Raw genomic sequence first — 19,735 nt, forward strand, 5'->3', positions numbered from 1 at the left:
GATTAACCAACATGTAAAAAAGGGTTTCCTCCAGTAGAGGTATTTTAAACCTGAAAGTTATAGAATCTTTATTTTTGTCATTTAGCACAACCTTCATTAGGAAGTAGTTGTGCCTAGATTCAATAAACTGGTCTGGCCAGGTGCAGTGGCTCATGCTTGTAATCCCAACACTTTAGGAGCCCAAGGCAAGAGGATTACTTGAGGCCAGGAGTTCGAGATCAGCCTGGGCAACGTACTGAGACCCCATCTCTATATAAAATTTTAAAAATAAATAAATTAGGCCGGGCACGGTGGCTCACACCTGTAATCCCAGCACTCTGGGAGGCCGAGGCGGGCAGATCACCTGAGGTCAGAAGTTCGAGACCAGCCTGGCTAACATGGTGAAATCCCATTTCCACTGAAAATACAAAAAATTAGCCGGGTGTGGTGGCGCGTGCCTGTAATCCCAGCTACTTGGAAGGCTGAGGCAGGAGAATCGCTTGAACCTGGGGGGCAGAGGTTGCAGTGAGCCGAGATAACACCATTGCACTCCCGCCTGGGCAACAAGAGCGAAACTCCATCTCAAAGAAAAGAAAATAAATAAATAAAATAACCTGGGCGCGGTGGCTCACGCCTATAATCCCAGCACTTTGGGAGGCTGAGGCGGGCAGATCACTTGAGGTCAGGAGTTCAAGACCAGCCTGGTCAACGTGGTGAAACCCCATCTCTACTAAAAATACAAAAACCAGCCAGGCATGGTGTGCGCACCTGTAATCCCAGCTACTTGGGAAGCTGAGGCAGGAGAATCGCTCGAACCTGGGAGCCGGAGGTTGCAGTGAGCTGAGATGGCACCGCTGCACTCCAGCCTGGGTGACAGAGTGAGACTTCTCAAAAAAATAAAAATAAAATAAAATAGACTGGATCTACATCTCTGTGCTTTTGCTTAAGCCTGTTACCTCCTCATATTATTTCTTCAATAAAGATAAATAATGACTGACCAATATGTATCTGGGAAGTCTGGGGCAATACCATAGAATCTATAATCAAACACATTGATGTTTGAATATTCATACTGTGTTGTGTATATAGATATAAATGGCCTCACGTAAGTTCGTCAGTTTTGCCACCAGATTAGTTTGCCAAAATCTTAGGTTTTTTCAGAGCTTTTTGGGTTTTAGAGTTGTAGATAAAGGGATAGTGCATGTTATACACTGTGTTGCTTACTTTAAGATTCTATAATCCATGTTAAATCTATTTGTGTACACTTTTTGTAGAGCTTTAGTGATACATTTGAATGAAAATATTTTCAGTATTTCAGTTAAGAGATGGCTACCTGTAGCCGTATGTTAAGATGGATTATTAGGCCATACCAGGCTTAGAGAGAAAGAGTGCCGGGATATAGTATTATGATTGTAAATGTGAGAAGTGGCATCATATTTACCAGATATTTGTTATCCCTAATGCATCTCATTGAAGATAGTATTTTTGACTCTTTCTACCCCAGTTTTCTGTGTGTAGTTACACAGACAGGCCTTCTTGATATCACAGTGCATTTCAAGTCCAGTATGCTCAAAGGTAAGTCTGCCTCTTCAGGAAGATATAAAAATTTTATAGCACCTTTTCAGCAGATAAAAGATTTTCCTGTTTTTAAATTAACCTTTAACAGGTCTACATAATTGCTGTGCAAAGACATAAAAACCACAGACAACCTTTGAAGACTACCACCTGTTTAGAAGACAGTATCAGAAATGGATCATGTTCATCAGATGGACTGCTTGACTTAGTCTATGCAGATCTTGGCACGCTAAGCAGACTCTGGCTTGCTGCACTTCAGGATTTTGCTCTTTTAACTTTGCCTTCAGAATTTGCCTCCCAACTTCCTGCTGAAGGTAAGGAGATAAAATACTTAGATAATTCCTAGAGTGACAGTAACACATTTTCTTTTTTTTTTTTTTTTATTGACAGGGTCTTACTTTGTTTCCCAGGCTGGAGTGCAGTGGTGCAATTTTGGCTCACTGCAACCTCTGCCTCCTGGGCTCAGGCGATCCTGCCACCTCAGCCTCTCAAGTAGCAAGGACTACAGGCACACACCACCATGCCCAGCTAATTTTTGTATCTTTTGTAGAGAGGGAGTTTTGCCTTGTTGCCAGGCTGTTCTCAAACTTCTGTAATCCCAGCAGTTCGGGAAGCCGAGGCGGGCAGATCACTTGAGGTCAGGAGTTCAAGACCAGCATGGCCAACATGGTGAAACCCTGTTTCTACTAAAAACACAAAAGTTAGCCAAGTATGGTGGTGAGTGCCTGTAATCCCTGCAACTTAGGAGGCTGAGGCAGGAGGATTGCTTGAACCCGGGAGGCTGAGGTTGCAGTGAGCGGAGATCGCACCACTGTACTCCAACCTAGGTGACAAGAGTGAGACTCTGTCTCAAAAAAAAAGGATACACCCACCAGCAACTTGTTTTCATTTCTCCACACTGTATTATCATACTTAATAATTTTTGCCAATCTGATGGCTATGAAATATTTCATTGTTTTATTTTCTTATTTCCTTGATTAAGAATCTTTAAGTTGCTTCTTCCATAAATAATGTAGACATAATCTTTGCCTGTCTGCTATTTGGTATTTATTTTGTTGTAAAATACAATGAATCTTTCTGAGTTTCTCTTCAAAACATTTAGCCTTTAACTTCCTTACCCTTTGTTCTCAAACTCAACTTTCTTGTTTCTCCTTGCCTCTACTTACTGTAAACAGCCTACCCCCTTCCTGTCAGTTTTAATCGATAACTGGCATCTGTTCCTTTGGTTACCTGTACCCATTGTCCTCCCGAAACTGCACGTCCCACATGCTCCACCACTGGACCTCACGTCCCCCTCCCTTCCATATTTAGAAAAATATTTACAAGTAGCCATTCGGGTCAGCTCAGATTGTGCAATCCACAGCCCATTGGAGAAGAACACAGAGATACAGATCGCATTAGGATATAAAAGCCCTCTTGTCTCCTTTGTTTGGTGTGCACTTGCGATCTTGATTGATGCGAGTGACACCCTTTTGCAAAAGTAAATTGCCTTGCTGAGGAAACTAAAATTATATCCGAGTGCTGTTTCTGTTGCAGCATCAGAAATGCATTTATAACAATTGTTTTCTTCCTGATTGTTTAATCCTTCCTGATTGTTTAATCCTTTATATATATATATACACACACAACACTATTCCTTTGTGGTTGCATGTCTTGTAAGTATTTTCTCTCAGTCTGTAACTTGTTCTTTTCTTTTACCTTTTTTAAACTAATGTAAGCTGGGTGTGATGTAGTACACCTGTAGTCCCAGCTACTCAGAAGGCTGATGTGGGAAGATCCCATGAGCCCAGGAGTTGGAGGCTGCAAGCAGCTATGATTGTGCCACTGCACTCCAGCCTGGGTGACAGAGCAAGTCCCTCCCTAAAAAAAAAAATTTTTTAAGGAATGTAATCAGTCAGTCATTTATGGTTTGTGTTTTTGTATGTCACCACATACATTTTTAAACTTAAGATCATAAAGACATATAAGCTTTACAGTTTTGCCTTTTACATTTTGAACTTTGGTAGAACTGGAATTTATTTTGTGTGTGTGGAATAGGGATAGGGTTCTTATTTTTAGTCAGTTACTAATACTGCATTTTATGGGTTGGTTACTTTGTAGCCACTCTTAATCTTCATGTTATTCCAAAATGTCTTAACTATCATTGTATTTTCACTTTTTGATATGAATTTTAGAATGAGCCTATAAAGTTCTACTAGTTTTGTGTGTGTGTGTTTGGTTTGTTTGTTTGTTTGTTTTTAGAGACAGGGTGTTGCTTGGTTGCCCAGGCTGGAGTACAATGACTGTTCACAGGAGCAATCATAGTGCACTACAGCTGGGCTCAAGTGATCCTGCCACCTCACCCTCCTAAGCAGCTGGGACTATGGTGTATACTATGGTGCCCAGCCTAGTTCTATTAGAATTTTCATTGAAATTATACACAAAAAGATATGTGGAGTGTTTGTTGTACTTTTCAGTAGCATAAAAATGGAAACAAAATGAAAATAAACTGATTTACTTACACAACAGAAAAATGAATGACAGACATATAGCAACTGTAAGTAAATCTTAAAAATAATATTAAGTGAAAAAAATATTTATTTATTTATTTATTTATTTATTTATTTATTTATGATGGAATCTTGCTCTGTGGCCCAGTCTGGAGGGCAGTGGCTTGATCTCAGCTCACTGCAACCTCCACCTCCCGGGTTCAAGCAATTCTTCTGCCTCAGCCTCCCAAGTAGCTAGGACTACAGGCGTGCACTACCACGCCCAGGTAATTTTTGTATTTTTAGTAGAGACAGGGTTTCTCCATGTTAGCCAGGCTGGTCTCGAGCTCCTGACCTCAGGTGATCTGCCTGCCTCAGCCTCTCACAGTGCTGGGATTACAGGCTTGAGCCACTGTGCCTGGCCAAAAAAAAAATAAAGGATGCATGTAAGCCAGGCACAGTGGTACATGCTGGTAGTCTCAGCTACTCAGGAGGCTGAGGTGGGAGGGTCACTGGAGCTCAGGAGTTCAGGGCCAACCTGGACAACATAGTGAAACCCCATCTACAAAAAAAAAAAAAAAAAAAAAATACAGTATGATGCCTTTTAAGTAAACGTTTAAACACACAAAACAATAGCATATGTTATTAATGAATACATACATTATTGTGAAAGTATAAGACCATATCTTGGAGTCATTCTTACTGGCTTGAGGAAAGTAGTCATGGAAGGAGGGGCAAGAATTAGTGGTATTAACAGTTTTAGGTTTTTTAAGGAAAAAAATGGCCAGGCACAGTGGCTCACGCCTGTAATCTCAGCACTTTGGGAGGCTGAGGTGGGCAGATTGCCTGAGCCCAGGAGTTCAAGACCAACCTGGGCAACATGGTGAAACCCCATCTCTACTAAAATACAAAAAATTAGCTGGGCATGGTGGTGCACACCTGTGGTCCCAGCTACTCAGGAGGCTAAGGCAGGAGAATCACTTGAACCCAGAAGTCAGAGGTTGGCAGTGAGCCGACATCACGCCACTGCACTCCAGCCTGGGTGACACAGTGAGACTCCATCTGAAAAAAAAAAAAGAAAAAAATTAAGAGAGATTTAAGAAAATCAGGGAAAATGTTAATGTTCATCTTGGAAGTGGGTAAGTGGGTATTGGTATTTATTTTAATCACACATATACACATATTTTGTTTTAAAATGTTTATGATTAAATTATAAAAAGTTACAAATTAGGCTGAAAACTTTTTATGAAGTTAAAAGTAGATCAGCCCTATGACCTATCAGTTGTACTCTCAGTAAAGATAACATTGATAACAAAATACTGATAACACAGCAGCATGAATGAATCTCTAAAAATGTTGTTAGGTTATTTTGTGAACAAAATATTAGTCACAAATAAGTACATATGTATATGTGATTCTATTTATATGAAGTTCAAGAATAGGCAAAACTAATCTGTGCTGATGAAAAGTAGAAAGTAGTTGCCTTAGGGTATAGGGAAATGACAGGAAAAGGGTACAAGGGAACTTTCAGAGTGATGGAAATGGTCTATATCTTGTAACAGAAAAAAGAGAATATATTGGAAGCTAATCTCTTCTTTTATTTTTCCTGCAACTATTTGCTTTAGGCGGTGCTTTCTACACAGCAGAGACTAGTGAAAATGCAAAATTGCATTATTACAACTCCTGGGCACTTATCCTCCATGCTACAGCATTGTGGCTTACAAGCACGGGCTTTGTTGTTGCTGACCCAGATGAAGGAGCATCTAATCTCTCCAGGCCTGTAACACCAACTTCCATGTGTCAGGGTTCATCATCTGGGGCTACCATAAAGTCCCCTGAGGATGTCTACACTGATAGATTCCATCTTATTTTAGGTCAGTTAAACCACTTATACAAGTTTACAACCCAAGGGGGGTTTTTTTTTGTTTTGTTTTGTTTTGTTTTGTTTTGAGATGGAGTTTCGCTCTTTAGCCCAGGCTGGAGTGCAGTGGCACGATTGCAACTCAAGCTCACAATTATTGTCAATTGAAAATAAAAATATAAATTACTTAAGCTCTCTGCTCATTTATGTCAGAATTAGTGTCAATAATAGTGCCTACTTTGTCAACTATTATGAGAATTTAATAAAAAGATGTATGTCAAAGCACAGTGACTGACACGTGGTAATCACCCAATAAATTTTGGCCAAAGTAAAGTTATGAAACTCCATATGTTTTCTGGTGCAATTTCATTGTAATTTTTGCAGCTTTGAACTGTTTCATAGCAACTAAGCAACTAGTGCACAAGCCTAGTTTAGATTTTTGTTTGTTTGTTTGAGACAGAGTTTTGCTCTTGTTGCCCAGGCTGAAGTGCAATGGAGCAATCTTGGCTCACCGCAATCTCTGCCTCCTGGGTTCAAACAATTCTCCAGTAGCCAGGATTACAGGCATGTGCCACCATGCCCAGCTAATTTTATATTTTTAATTGAGACGGGGTTTCTCCATGTTGGTCAGGCTGGTCTCAAACTCCCCACCTCAGATGATCTGCCTGCCTCGGCCTCCCAAAGTGCTGGGATGACAGGCGTGAGCCCCTGTGCCTGGCATAGATTTTTTTTTTTTGTACATGTAGATAGAAACAAACTATTAAGTGACTTGTCATTTAATTGTTTGGTCTTAAATTCATTGTGATTTATTTGTATTACCTTTTTACGGTTTGTTTATATATCTTACCAAAATATAAGATTAATTACTTAATTTCATAAACTAATAATTTGAAAGAAGCCTCCTCCTCTTTTTTTGCTTTCCACAGGAATCAGCGTGGAATTTCTATGTTCCTTACGTTCAGATGCAACCATGGAAAGCATAACTGCTTGTTTACATGCATTGCAAGCACTTCTAGATGTACCTTGGCCCAGATCAAAAATTGGCAGTGATCAGGTGATTTATCTGGGGTTTTTTTTGTAAGGCTTCTCTAGTCTTTAAGGAAGAGAAACATGTTCAGGTTTCTATAGTTAACAGAAAGTAAACACAGAGAAATTTTTTTTAAAACCGTACAGCTGCACAGCTAGGCCTTGAACCAGAATGCCATAAGCATATGTGTTGACCCAAAAGCAGTCATGCCTCTTACTCTGCCACTTTTCTGTCTCTGCTTCTTTCTGCAATGATGGGAGGGTTCTATATTGCATTGTCGAGGACAGTAGCCACTAATTACATGTGGCATTTATTCTTTGTCTCTTTCTACTTCTGCATACCCTGCTCTTTGTGTATATACCTATATCTTATATTCCATTCCCCAAGAGAGAATCTAATGGGTTCATGTAGTTAGAGTCCATTACAAAGTATTCCTGTTGGCTGAGTTCTCCCTCCAGGTCTTTTTAAGAGATTGCTGGCTAGCCTGTAGGTGGAGTCAGACACTAATATCTGACTTGGGTGTGGCCATGGGAAAAGGGTTCCTGTACAAAGTATGGTACTTTGCTTTGACTGCTTTTCTCAAGGGCAAGTGTGCATTGGGCAGATACTTTTGATACTGTGTTTTATCAAGTATATTACTTTTGTTATTGACTCTTGGATGTTAAGATAAGTGAGTAGTGGCCGGGCGAGGTGGCTCACGTCTGTAATCCCAGCACTTTGGGAGGCTGAGGCCGGCGGATCACGAGGTCAGGAGATCAAAACCATCCTGGCTAACACAGTGAAACCCTGTCTCTACTAAAAATACAAAAAAAAAATTAGCTGGGTGTGGTGGTGCATACCTGTAGTCCCAGCTACTCAGGAGGCTGAGACAGGAGAATAGTGTAAACCTGGGAGGCGGAGCTTGCAGTGAGCGGAGATCGCGCCACTGCACTTCAGCCTGGGCAACAGAGCAAGACTCCGTCTCAAAAAAAAAAGATAAGTGAGTAGTATAATTTCCTCTGCATAGACTGTCTATTATTTAAGTGTTTAATACTAACTTTTATTAGGTTTAAAACATAAATCAGGTTGAGACAGGGTTTCACCATGTTGGTCAGGCTTGATCTCGAACTCCTGGCCTCAAGTAATCCACTCACCGCAGCCTCCCAAAGTGCTGGGATTGCAGGCATGAGCCACTGTGCCCAGCCTCTGGAGTTGATTTAAAATGGAGCAAGTGTTACTTAACTTTATTGCACTAAAGCAATTTGTTATATTCTCTTTTTCTGAATTTTGTCATGGCATTTAGCATTGGTATTTTTTACAAAAGAAATGTGTAATTTCTAATACAGTGTCCTGTACATGATTTCCATGATAGGACTTGGGTATAGAATTGCTGAATGTTCTACATCGAGTAATTTTAACCAGAGAATCACCTTCCATTCAGTTGGCTTCACTTGAAGTGGTAAGGCAGATTATCTGTGCTGCTCAAGAACATGTGAAGGAAAAAAGACGAAGTGCAGAAGGTAAATGTTAATCTTTAATGCCGAGTTGATCAAATAGCATCATTCTTTTGTAAAGTATTATTTAATGTGTCTATATAGTTTTGATAATCTTTTGTGTGTAGTACAAATATAACATGTCTAGGCATGGCCTTATTTACTTTTTGTGCTCTACACATTCAGAGAAACTTCTCTGGTAATAAACTATAGAAATGATCCCTGAAAGTAGAGTCTTTAGGCATGGCTTTATTTATTTATTTATTTACTTACTTATTTAGTGAGACAAGGTCTCACTCCAGTTGCCCAAGCTGGAGTGCATTGGCACAATCTCGCCTCACTGCAGCCTTGACCTCCCAGGCTCAGGTGATTCTCCCACCTTAGCCTCCTGAGTAGCTAGGACTACAGGCGCATGCCACCACGCCTGGCTAATTTTTTTGTATTTTTTAGTAGAGACGGGATGTGGCCATGTTGCCCAGCCTGGTCTCTCGAACTCCTAGACTCAGACAATCCATCCACCTCGGCCTCCCAGAGTGCTGGGATTACAGGCATGAGCCATCATGCCCAGCCTGGCATGGTTTTAAATCTTCTCATTCACCTCTACATGTTTAGATATTGTCAGTAGTTAAACTACTATTCTCTGGGTGAAATGAGAATTTTAACAAAACCTGGAAGAAATAAATCCCTTACACTACTAGAGTACTTGCTTTAGCTGTGTTTACCAACGTGCACGGAAAGAACTTATGTTTGCAGATTGCTCATTTACAAGTCTAATATGGTATTGGAGAGTTTACCACTTAAGATTATAGTTGGCTACATATTATAAAAAACCCAATATAACAGAGGATTTAAACCCCAAAGATTTATTTGCTCATCTAAATAGGTGGCCAGAGATAGGCAGTCTAGGGCTGACATGGCACCTTCTTAAAGACATTAAGGACGTGACTTTCTGTCTTTCTGTCCAGCCACCATCGATACGTAAGGTCACATGGTAATTTCTGGAGCTCTAGCTATCAGATTTACGTCTTAACAGCAAGAAGGAGTTAACCGGGCAATATTGTAAGGCTGACAGGATTAAAAAGACTTCTTTTGACCAGTTGCAATAGGAAGTCATAATAAAGATGATTACTTTTAATAAAGAAGATTACTTTTACCTTCATAACTTCTTTCTCCCTCAGTCTTTAACACCCAAAATTTAGTCATTAAATGTATTTCCTGGCCGGGCGCAGTGGCTCATACCTGTAATCCTGGCACTTTGGGAGGCTGGGGCGGGTGGATCGCTTGAGGTCAGGAGTTCTAGACCAGCCTGACCAACATGGTGAAACCTCGTCTCTACTAAAAATACAAAAATTAGCTGGGCATGGTGGTGCATGCCTGTAATCCCAGCTACTTGGGAGGCTGAGGCAGGAGAATCGCTTGAAACTGGAAGGCAGAGGTTGCAGTGAGCCGAGATCACGCCATTGCATTCCAGCCTGTGTGACAGAGCGAGACTCTGTTTCAAAAAAATAAAATAAATGTATTTCCTGTAACAGGATTTAACTAAATTGCCATCTACCAGAAGCAGAGCAAGCACAAAGTATTTATTAAACACTGTTCTTTCTTTTAGTTGATGATGGGGCTGCTGAAAAGGAAACTCTGCCAGAGTTTGGAGAGGGAAAGGACACCGGAGGACTTGTGCCTGGGAAGTCTTTGGTCTTTGCAACACTGGAATTGTGTGTATGCATTCTAGTTAGACAGCTCCCAGAATTAAACCCTAAATTGACAGGTAGCCCAGGAGTAAAAGCTAGGAAGCCACAGATGCTATCAGAAGATGGAAGTAGATTGGTTTCAGCTGCATTGGTTATCCTTTCCGAACTTCCTGCAGTGTGCTCTCCTGAAGGTATGCTGTGGTATGTGATTGCTTGACTTGACCTAGAAGAGAAATGGTTTTAATGGATAATGGAGTCTAGTTGCTAATCTTTTTCTTTTTAAATGAATGCTGACCCAAACATTTGGGCATTGTCTTTAATCCTCTAAGATTAGGATTACAGTTTAATAAATGGTTTCACTAAAAGTAAAAATATAGAGGGTCAGCCGCAATGGCTCATGCCTGTAATCCCAGCACTTTGGGAGGCCAAGGTGGGTGGATCACCTGAGGTCAGGAGTTCGAGACCAGCCTGACCAACATGGTGAAACCCCATCTCTACTAAAAATACAAAATTAGCCAGGCGTGGTGGCACATGGCTGTAATCCCAGCTACTCAAGAGGCTAAGGCAGGAGAATTGCTTGAACCCAGGAGGTGGAGGTTGCAGTGAGCCAGGATCACGCCATTGCACTCCAGCCTGGGCAACAAGAGTGAAATTACGTCTGAAAAAAAAAAGAGTGAAAATATAGATAGCAAGTATTGTAGATATGCTCTTCTATGATTGACAGTACTTCTGACAAGTCGGTGGCAATTATTAGTGCTTGGGCATGTTTTGGTATACAGTTTCTAACAGACTTTTCCTGCCTCAGTGATGGCAGAAGTTTGTCGTTGTATCTGGTTCTGTTTGGAATTGACTCCATACTCTTTTTTGTTGTTGTTTGACACAAGTACTTTCTCTGTCACCCAGGCCAGAGTGCAGTGGAACAATCATAGTTCACTGTAACCTCAAACTCCTGGGCTTAAGCAATCCTCCTGCCTTAGCCTCCTGAGTAGTTAGGACTCAGGCCTGTGCCACCATACCTGGCTATTTTTTTTTTTAATTTTTTGTAGAGATGGGGTCTTGCTGTGTTGCCCAGGCTGGTCCTGAACTCCTGGCCTCAAGTGATCTTCTCTCCTTGATATCCGAAAGTGCTGGGACTACAGGTGTGAGCCACCATGCCCAGCAAGTCCATACTCTTTAACATAGCATTTAAGGCTCTCTGTGTAGCTCTGCTAAGTCATTACCTTTTTTCAGTTCCTTCTTTGCAAATCCTAAACCCAAGAGGCTTCATATTCATCCTTGTTCTGTGCTATCGTGTCATTACTTGATCTGAAATGACCTTTATCTGCTTTTTAAAATTTTTTTTCCTTCATGGTTCAACTGCAGGGCTACCTCATGTATAAAGCCTTCCTGAAAAACTCTAGCTCATCTGAGTTTTGTTTTTTCATGTATATGCATGTGTTATTTCCATATGTAGGTCTGTAGCTCGTATCTGTCCTACAAAGGCATTATATGTAATTGATTATTACATATAAAAGAGAAATGTCTTGTTTCCAATTAAATTTTGTATATTCTGTGAAACCTAGCAGATTATAGGTATTTAGTACTTAGTAGATACTTCTTAATTGGTAAACATATTTCTGCTAAAGGTGTTTTTTTTTGTTTTTTGTTTGTTTGTTTTTTGAAATGGAGTCTTGCTGTGTCACCCAGGCTGGAGTGCAGTGGCGCAATCTCAGCTCACTGCAACCTCTGCCTCCCGGATTCAAGCAATTCTTCTGCCTCAGCCTGCTGAGTATCTGGGACTACAGGCGTGCGCCACCACACCCGGCTAATTTTTGTATTTTTAGAAGAGAGGGTTTCACCATATTGGCCAGGCTGGTCTGGAACTCCTGACCTCATGATCCACCCACTGTGGCCTCCCAAAGTGCTGGGATTATAGGCATGAGTCACCACACTCAGCCACTAAAGGTGTTATTTTTTTGTTAGTTGGTTTGTTTGTTTTTTTTTTAGACAGGGTCTCACTCTGTGCCCAGGCTGGAGTTCAGTGGTACAATCTCAGCTTACTGCAGCCTCAACCCCCTGGGCTCAAGCAGTCTTCCCACCTCAGCCTCCTAAGTAGCTGGGACCACAGGCGCACACCACCATCCCAGCTATTTTTTTTTTTTTTTTTGTAGAGATGAAGTCTCACTGTGTTGCCCAGGCAACATTGTGAATGTACTTAATGCCACTGGACTGTACGCTAAAAATGGTTAAAATGTTGTATATATTTTACCACAGTAAAAGATAAATAAAAATAAATTCATTTATCAGCTGCCAAAGAAAACAAAAACAGCGAAAGCACAATGATACTCATACAATTTAAACATCATCTCCAGTTATAACCATCAAGATTTAATCCATCCTTAAAAATTTTAATAAAGCTACTTACATTATCTTAACAGTTATAATTCTTTATTAGAAATCATCTTTTAAGAACTAAAAATCTGACATTGTCTTACTCCTTGATGATTTCTTTTTAGGAACCATATATGTATAGCTTGAAATCCAGTGTGTTTTTAAAAAATGTATCTTACAGGAAGCATCTCAATTCTCCCTACTATATTGTACCTCACAATTGGGGTCCTCAGAGAGACTGCTGTGAAGTTACCTGGGGGCCAGTTATCTTCGACAGTTGCAGCTTCCCTACAGGCTCTAAAAGGAATATTATCTTCTCCCATGGCCCGGGCAGAAAAGAGCCATACTGCTTGGACTGACCTTCTCCGAAGTGCCTTAACAACAATTCTTGACTGTTGGGATCCAGGTAATTGAGGCTATTTGGAAGCAGTTCAGTTTGTTTTAAAAAGTGAGAAGAAGAGTTATTTGAAGATAAGATATTTTACTTGATCATATTTGGCCATATCACCTAGAGGAGACCATATTCAATACTTCGTGTTTAGAGGATATGTATAAGTAGATAGAAAATTGGCCAGGCGCAGTGGCTCACACGTATAATCCCAGCACTTTGGGAGGCCAAGGCAGGTGGATCACCTGAGGTCAGGAGTTTGGGACCAGCTGGGCAACATGGTGAAACCCCATCTCTACTAAAAATACAAAAATCAGCCGGGTCTGGTGGCACACGCCTGTAATCCCAGCTACCCAATGCTGTCTCAGCTACTCCACTGAGACAGGAGAATTGCTTGAACCCTCTGGAGGCGGAGGTTGCAGGGAGCCAAGATCACGCCATTGCACTTCAGCCTGGACAACAGAGTGAGACTCTGTCCCCCCCCAAAAAAATAATAAAGCTGTGTTCTGGGGCCAGGCACGATGGCTCACGTCTGTAATCCCAGCACTTTGGGAGGCCGAAGCTGGCGGATGACTTGAGGTCAGGAGTTCAAGGCCAGCCTGGCCAACATGGTGAAACCCCATCTCTACTGAAAATACAAAAATTAGCCAGGTGTGGTAGTGCACGCCTGTGGTCCCAGCTCTCGGAAGGCTGAGGCAGGAGGATTGCTTAAATCCAGGAGGCAGAGCTTGTAGTGAGCCAAGATTGTGCCACTGCACTCCAGCCTGAGTGACAGAACAAGACTCTTCTCTCAAAAAAATAAAATTAAAAAGCCGTGTTCCGATTTTAACAGCATTAAGGTTGTTAAATGACAGGCAACCTATATTTTGACAGTGAAAGACCTTCAGATGTAATAGTGTGTTTAGTAAAAAATGTAGTATGATCCATGTCTAGCCAACGGAAGTTTTTAATACGCACAGTATACTGAAAAGTACATAAGCCATACAAAAAGACCAATCTGGTTCACCATGCCAGCATTTACTAAGTGACTAGCCAAGTTATTCAGTTTTTCTGCACCTTAGTTTTCTTATTAATAAATAGGGATATTATGTTGCAAGAAATTATTAGAGCAGTAACAATATGTGAAAAGCATCTCACTTATTACCTGGCATATATCAATAAATGATAGCCAGTATTATTTTCAGCATCCATTAAAACTTGTTTTTCGTTGGGTGTGGTGGCTCACACCTGTAATCCTAGCTACCCAGGAGGCTGAGGCAGGAGAATCGCCTGAACCCGGGAGGCAGAGGTTGCAGTGAGCCGAGGTTGCAGTGAGCCGAGGTCGTACCACTGTACTCCAGCCTGGGGGACAAAGCGAGACTCCATCTCAAAAAAAAAAAAAAAAAAAAAAAAAAAAAAACCAAAAAACTTGTTTCTCTTTTTTCTTATTTTTGTGAGGTTTTCATTTTCAATAGTATGTTGTAGTGATTATAAAAAGTCTTTAGACACAGTGTGCATTTTCCCTGCCTTCCCAGTTTTGTTTATAAATGTCACAATTTGCCGTATTTCATTTTACGTATAAAATGTTTTCAACTGAAATAGCATTTATTGACCACACACTTTGCCCAAAGTTGGGAATCTAGTGGAGTCTGGCTCCTATAAATTGCGGTAGGGTGTGATTATTACCTTAAGAATTTCGCAAAGGCAATAGTCTTAATTATCACTGCATTTCTAGTACAATAAAAAAAATTCTAACTGGTTTTTTTTAAAAAATGGGAGTAATTAGTACTGTTTAAGTGAAATCAGGCAGAGTGTCACAAGTAGGACTCTCTAAAAGTACTCACTGAGAGGGAGTTTGGGGAGCAAGAAGTTTATTAAGAAACAACATCTGTGAAGGGAAGAGGGGAAGGCAGTATTGGGCAAAAGAAGTCAAACTGTGACAGTTTCCCAACAAATCTCAGTAAATCCATCTGAGGAGCTCTGGAGCCAGATTGCCCATCAGAGTGTCTTAACATATGACAGAAATGGCCTGGCCTTCAAATGTGGGCTGCTCCAGGAAGGATTTGATCTCAGGTAAGACAGCCATCTCTAGCTGAGACTGATCCGGAAGGAGCTGACCCCTTGATCACACTTCCCACAGCTGGGCAGCACATTCTCCCTTGAAGGGGGTCTCAGTGGTACATCTCTTTATCCACCACTAGAGGCTTCTCAGAAGAGTCAACATCTTAAAGGATTAGAAAGTTTTCTCCACATGGACATCATAGAAATGGATTCTAGGAATCGCTTGAACCCGGGAGGTGGAGATTGCCGTGTGAGCCAAGATCGCAACCTCTGCACTCCAACCTGGGCGACAGAGCGAGACTCTGTCTCAAAAAAAAAAAAAAAGAAAGAAAGAAATGGATTCTAGGTACAATAGTTTGACCAAAAACCTGGAGAATTAAATAGCTAAGGAAGGCAAGTAGAACAATGAGGGGGTGTGGGTTTGGATGGAAGAGTGTATAAGAGTGGTGAATGGTGATTAGTAGGGAAAGAAAGGAAGTTGGATGGTACATAGGGCCAGATTTTGGAGGGCTTGGCATGATTTGGACTGCCTTTATTAGGCATGTGGAATCATGAAACGTTTTGTTGTTGTTGTTGTTGTTGTTTTTGAGATGGAGTCTCGCTCTGTTGCCCAGACTGGAGTGCAATAGTGCAATCTCAGCTCACTGCAACTTCTGCCTCCCAGGTTCAAGCGATTCTCCTACCTCAGCCTCCTGAGTAGCTGGGATTACAGGTGCTCACCACCAGGCCTGGCTAATTTTTGGTTTTTTTGTATTTTCAGTAGAGACAGGGTTTCACCATGTTGGTCAGGCTGGTCTTGAACTCCTGACCTCGTGATCTGCCCGCCTCGGCCTCCCAAAGTGCTGGGATTACAGACATGAGCCATCATGCCCGGCCGAAAGGGTTTTTTGTTTTGTTTTGTTTTGTTTTGTTTGAGACGGAGTTTTGCTCTTGTTGCCCAGACTGGAGTGCAATGGCGCGATCTTGGCTCACCACAACCTCTGCCTCCCAAGTTCAAGCAATTCTCCTGCCTCAGCCTCCCGAGTAGCTGGGATTACAGGCATGTGCCACAACGCCTGGCTAATTTTTTTTGTATTTTTCATAGAGACAGGGTTTCTCCATGTTGGTCAGGCTGGTCTCGAACTCCTGACCTCAGATGATCCACCCACATTGGCCTCCCAAAGTGCTGGGATTACAGGCATGAGCCACCGTGCCCGGCCATGAAAGGGTTTTTAAAAGGAAAGTAATGTGCTTGGATTTGCGATTCTAAAGGTTCGCTCTTGGCAGCAGTGTAAAGAAGAAAGTCAAACTGTGGGAGATAAGATAATAATAGTATGGACAAAAAGGAGTAAAATGATGAAAAGTAAAATGTTAAGCAGTTTTCAACAGAACTTACTGATAGTTTGATTTAGGGGTTGAAAGGGTAGGATGACTTGAACAGTCAAATGTGATTAACAGAAATAACCAAGTGAGGGTTTTTAGGAGAAGATAGTTGATTTTGAAGTGCCTAGAGGATAGTCAAATGGAGCAGATGGGTAGAGGTATGGAATTCAAGAAAGTAGTCTGGGCTAGAGATACTTTCTGGACTATATATGTATTTGGGAGCTGTCAATGTAACCTATGGGACAATTGAAATCACTCAGCTTGAGTTTCTGGAGCAAGAAGAGGACCAAAATTAAGGTGAGAGGAGATTCAGAAGATAATGTAGTTACATAAGCCAGTTTTTAATAAAGAGGGAGTGGTCAGCACTATAAAATACTGTAGAGAGGCCAAACAGTGTGGGGGATAGAGCTCACAGTGTTGAGGCACAAATGAGAGGTATAAGGAATGGAAAAGATCAAATATAGGCTTCACAGGAAGAAGAGAAATAGCTAAATGGAAAGTGTAAGGTCAAGGGATAACTTTTTTTTAAGATGACATTCAAGCATGAGTTCATACAGGGGAAAAAAAGCAGGTGGACATGGGGTTGGAGATAGAAGTATTAGAAAGGAAAGCAGCATCCCTGTCTAGGCAGAAGGAATAAAATTTACAGCACATTTAAAAGGATTGACCTCTGCCAATATGAGGAAAGAACAGCAGGTAAGGATGGAAAATAATATTATAGTTACAAGTTTTTATGTTGAGGGCTGGCCAGTGTGGCTCACTCCTGTAATCCCAGCACTTTGGGAGGCCTTGGTGAGAGGACCGCTTGAGGCCAGGAGTTCAAGACCAGTGTGGGCAACATAACAAGATACTGTCTCTACAAATAAGAATAATAATTCATGTTGAGGGTTATTATGAGCTTGCCTCTTTCATCTCACGCACAAAAAGATGGGTTTTGTTGTTGTTGTTTTTGTTTTTGGATGTGTATCAGGGAATTAGGCTAGGACAGGATTTAGACTAGCTACTAAGAGAAATTAAGGAGTTGATCATGACAGGTTAAATGTTTCCTGCCCAACAAATTGCCTCAAAACTTAGTGGCTTAAAAGAGCAAACACATATTATATTATCTGACAGTTTCTATGGGTCCAGGATTAGGAGCAGTTTATTTTTTTTTTATTTTTTATTTTTTATTTTTTTTTTGCAGTTAAGAATGCATCTTTATTTTTGATGGTTGGGCTCCTGATCGGGACCATTACAGAGCTACTCACTAGTTTGTGCCTCTTCTTTTTTTTTTTTTTTTTTATTAATTTTTTTTGCATACAAAAACAATAAACATTTTCTAAAAATACATACAAACAAAAAGATGCGTATCAAACATATTAGGAAGGTTGCACATGGGAAGTCGGGGAATAGAAATGGGGGTGGGAGTTAAAATAAATGAGAGAGGGACTTTATATGGATCAGTGATAATAACTCAATCCTCTATTTGACAAAGAAGAGGGAGAAGGAAGAGGAAGAAAAAGAAAGTGGGATAAAGGATCAGAAAGGGAGGAAAATAGAAAAAATTAGAGTATGACTCCAGGGTAGACCTGTTTTGTTGTCATTGAGTTGGTTGGTTGGTTTGTCTGTTGTATTCTTCATGTTTCGCCAAGTTGGCCAGACTGGTCTCGAACTCCTAGCCCGAAGTGATCAACCCGCCTCGCCCCCCAGAGTGCTGGGACCAGAGGCGTGAGCCACCACGTCCAGCCCCCACATTGCTTCTGGCCTCCGTGGTAGACCTCCCAGACGGAGCGGCCAGGCAGAGGAGCTCCTCACTTCTACCCAGACACGGGGCGGCCGGGCAGAGGGGCTCCTCACTTCCCAGACGGGGCGGCCAGGCAGAGACGCTCCTCACTTCTTCCCAGACGATAGGTGGCCGGGCAGAGGCGCTCCTCACTTCCCAGACGATGGGTGGTCGGGCAGAGGCGCTCCTCACTTCCCAGACGATGGGTGGTCGGGCAGAGGCGCTCCCCACTTCCCAGACGATGGGTGGCCGGGCAGAGGCGCTCCTCACCTCCCAGACGATGGGTGGCCGGGCAGAGGCGCTCCTCACTTCCCAGACGATGGGTGGCCGGGCAGAGGCGCTCCTCACTTCCCAGACGGGGCGGCCGGGCAGAGGCGCTCCTCACTTCCCAGACAGGGTGGCCAGGCAGAGGCGCTCCTCACTTCCCAGATGATGGGTGGCCAGGCAGAGGCGCTCCTCACTTCCCAGACGATGGGTGGCCAGGCAGAGGCGCTCCTCACTTCCCAGACAGGGCGGCCGGGCAGAGGCGCTCCTCACTTCCCAGACGGTGGGTGGCCGGGCAGAGGCGCTCCTCACTTCCCAGACGGTGAGTGGCCGGGCAGAGGCTCTCCTCACTTCCCAGACGGTGTGTGGCCGGGCAGAGGCGCTCCTCACTTCCCAGACGGGGCGGCCAGGCACAGGTGCTCCTCACCTCCCAGACGGGGCGGCCGGGCAGAAGCGCTCCTCACTTCCCAGACGGTGGGTGGCCGGGCAGAGGCGCTCCTCACTTCCCAGACGGTGGGTGGCCAGGCAGAGGCTCTCCTCACTTCCCAGACGGTGTGTGGCCGGGCAGAAGCGCTCCTCACTTCCCAGACGGGGCGGCCAGGCAGAGGTGCTCCTCACCTCCCAGACGGGGCGGCCAGGCAGAGGTGCTCCTCACCTCCCAGACGGGGCGGCTGGGCAGAGGCGCTCCCCACCTTCCAGATGGGGCGGCGGCCGGGCAGGGGCTGCAATCCCAGCACCCTGGCAGGCCAAGGCAGGCGGCCGGGGAGTAGAGGCTGCCGCGAGGCCAGACCACGCCACCGCCCTCCAGCCCGGGCAACACCGAGCACTGGGTGAGCGAGACTCCGTCTGTAGTCCCAGTACCTCGGGAGGCTGAGGCGGGCAGAGCAGTCGGTGTCAGGAGCTGGCGACCAGCATGGCCAAGATGGCGAACGTGTGCCTGCATCCAAAGGAGAAAAGGCAGGCAGCGGTGGCGGGCGCCGGCAGTCCCAGGCAGTCCGCGGCGCGGGCAGCAGCAAGCCGAGTAGATTGTAGCCTGGGCCAGAGAGGGGAAAGAAAGAAAGAAAGAAAGAAAGAGAGAGAGAGAGAGAGAGAGAGAGAGAGGGAGAGGGAGGGAGGGAGGGAGGGAGGGAGGGCAGTTTAGCTATGTGGTTCTAACTTAGGTTCTGTCATGAAATTACTGTTAAGGTGTTGGCCAGGAGAGGGGAAAGAAAGAAAAGGAAGGAAGGAGGGAGGGAGGGAGGGAGGAAGGAAGGAAGGAAGGAAGGAAGGAAGGAAGGAAGGAAGGAAGGAAGGAAGGAAGGAAGGAAGGAAGGAAGGGCAGTTTAGCTATGTGGTTCTAGCTTAGGTTCTCTCATGAAATTACTGTTAAGGTGTTGGCCAGGGCTGCAGCTGGAGGATTCATTTCCAAGATGACTCATTCGTATGGCTAGCTAAGCGAATTGTGCATCTATCCTAGGTCAAAGAGAGTAGGAATAAAGA

General features: G+C 43.2%; 1 protein-coding gene and 1 pseudogene across 13 annotated transcripts in view; one reads left to right on the forward strand and one right to left on the reverse strand.

Annotated features, from left to right (window-relative positions):
- HEATR5A (HEAT repeat containing 5A) overlaps positions 1-19,735 on the forward strand; it is a 134,988-nt gene that overhangs the window by 105,613 nt on the left and 9,640 nt on the right. For 10 of the 13 annotated variants that reach the window (XM_063645890.1, XM_063645888.1, XM_063645898.1 and 7 more), the window contains 7 exons: positions 1,646-1,868; positions 5,648-5,896; positions 6,810-6,937; positions 8,262-8,409; positions 9,989-10,261; positions 11,117-11,209; positions 12,622-12,846. In XM_063645890.1, the coding sequence (XP_063501960.1) occupies positions 1,646-1,868; positions 5,648-5,896; positions 6,810-6,937; positions 8,262-8,409; positions 9,989-10,261; positions 11,117-11,209; positions 12,622-12,846 (1,339 nt within the window). The remainder of the gene's footprint in view (positions 1-1,645; positions 1,869-5,647; positions 5,897-6,809; positions 6,938-8,261; positions 8,410-9,988; positions 10,262-11,116; positions 11,210-12,621; positions 12,847-19,735) is intronic. The other 3 variants (XM_055291586.2, XM_063645899.1, XM_063645897.1) reach the window with 1 other exon arrangement.
- On the reverse strand, positions 8,541-8,620 carry LOC129490958 (uncharacterized; annotated as a pseudogene).

The sequence above is a fragment of the Symphalangus syndactylus genome, chromosome 9, assembly GCF_028878055.3.
Source record: "Symphalangus syndactylus isolate Jambi chromosome 9, NHGRI_mSymSyn1-v2.1_pri, whole genome shotgun sequence".
NCBI lineage: Eukaryota > Metazoa > Chordata > Mammalia > Primates > Hylobatidae > Symphalangus > Symphalangus syndactylus.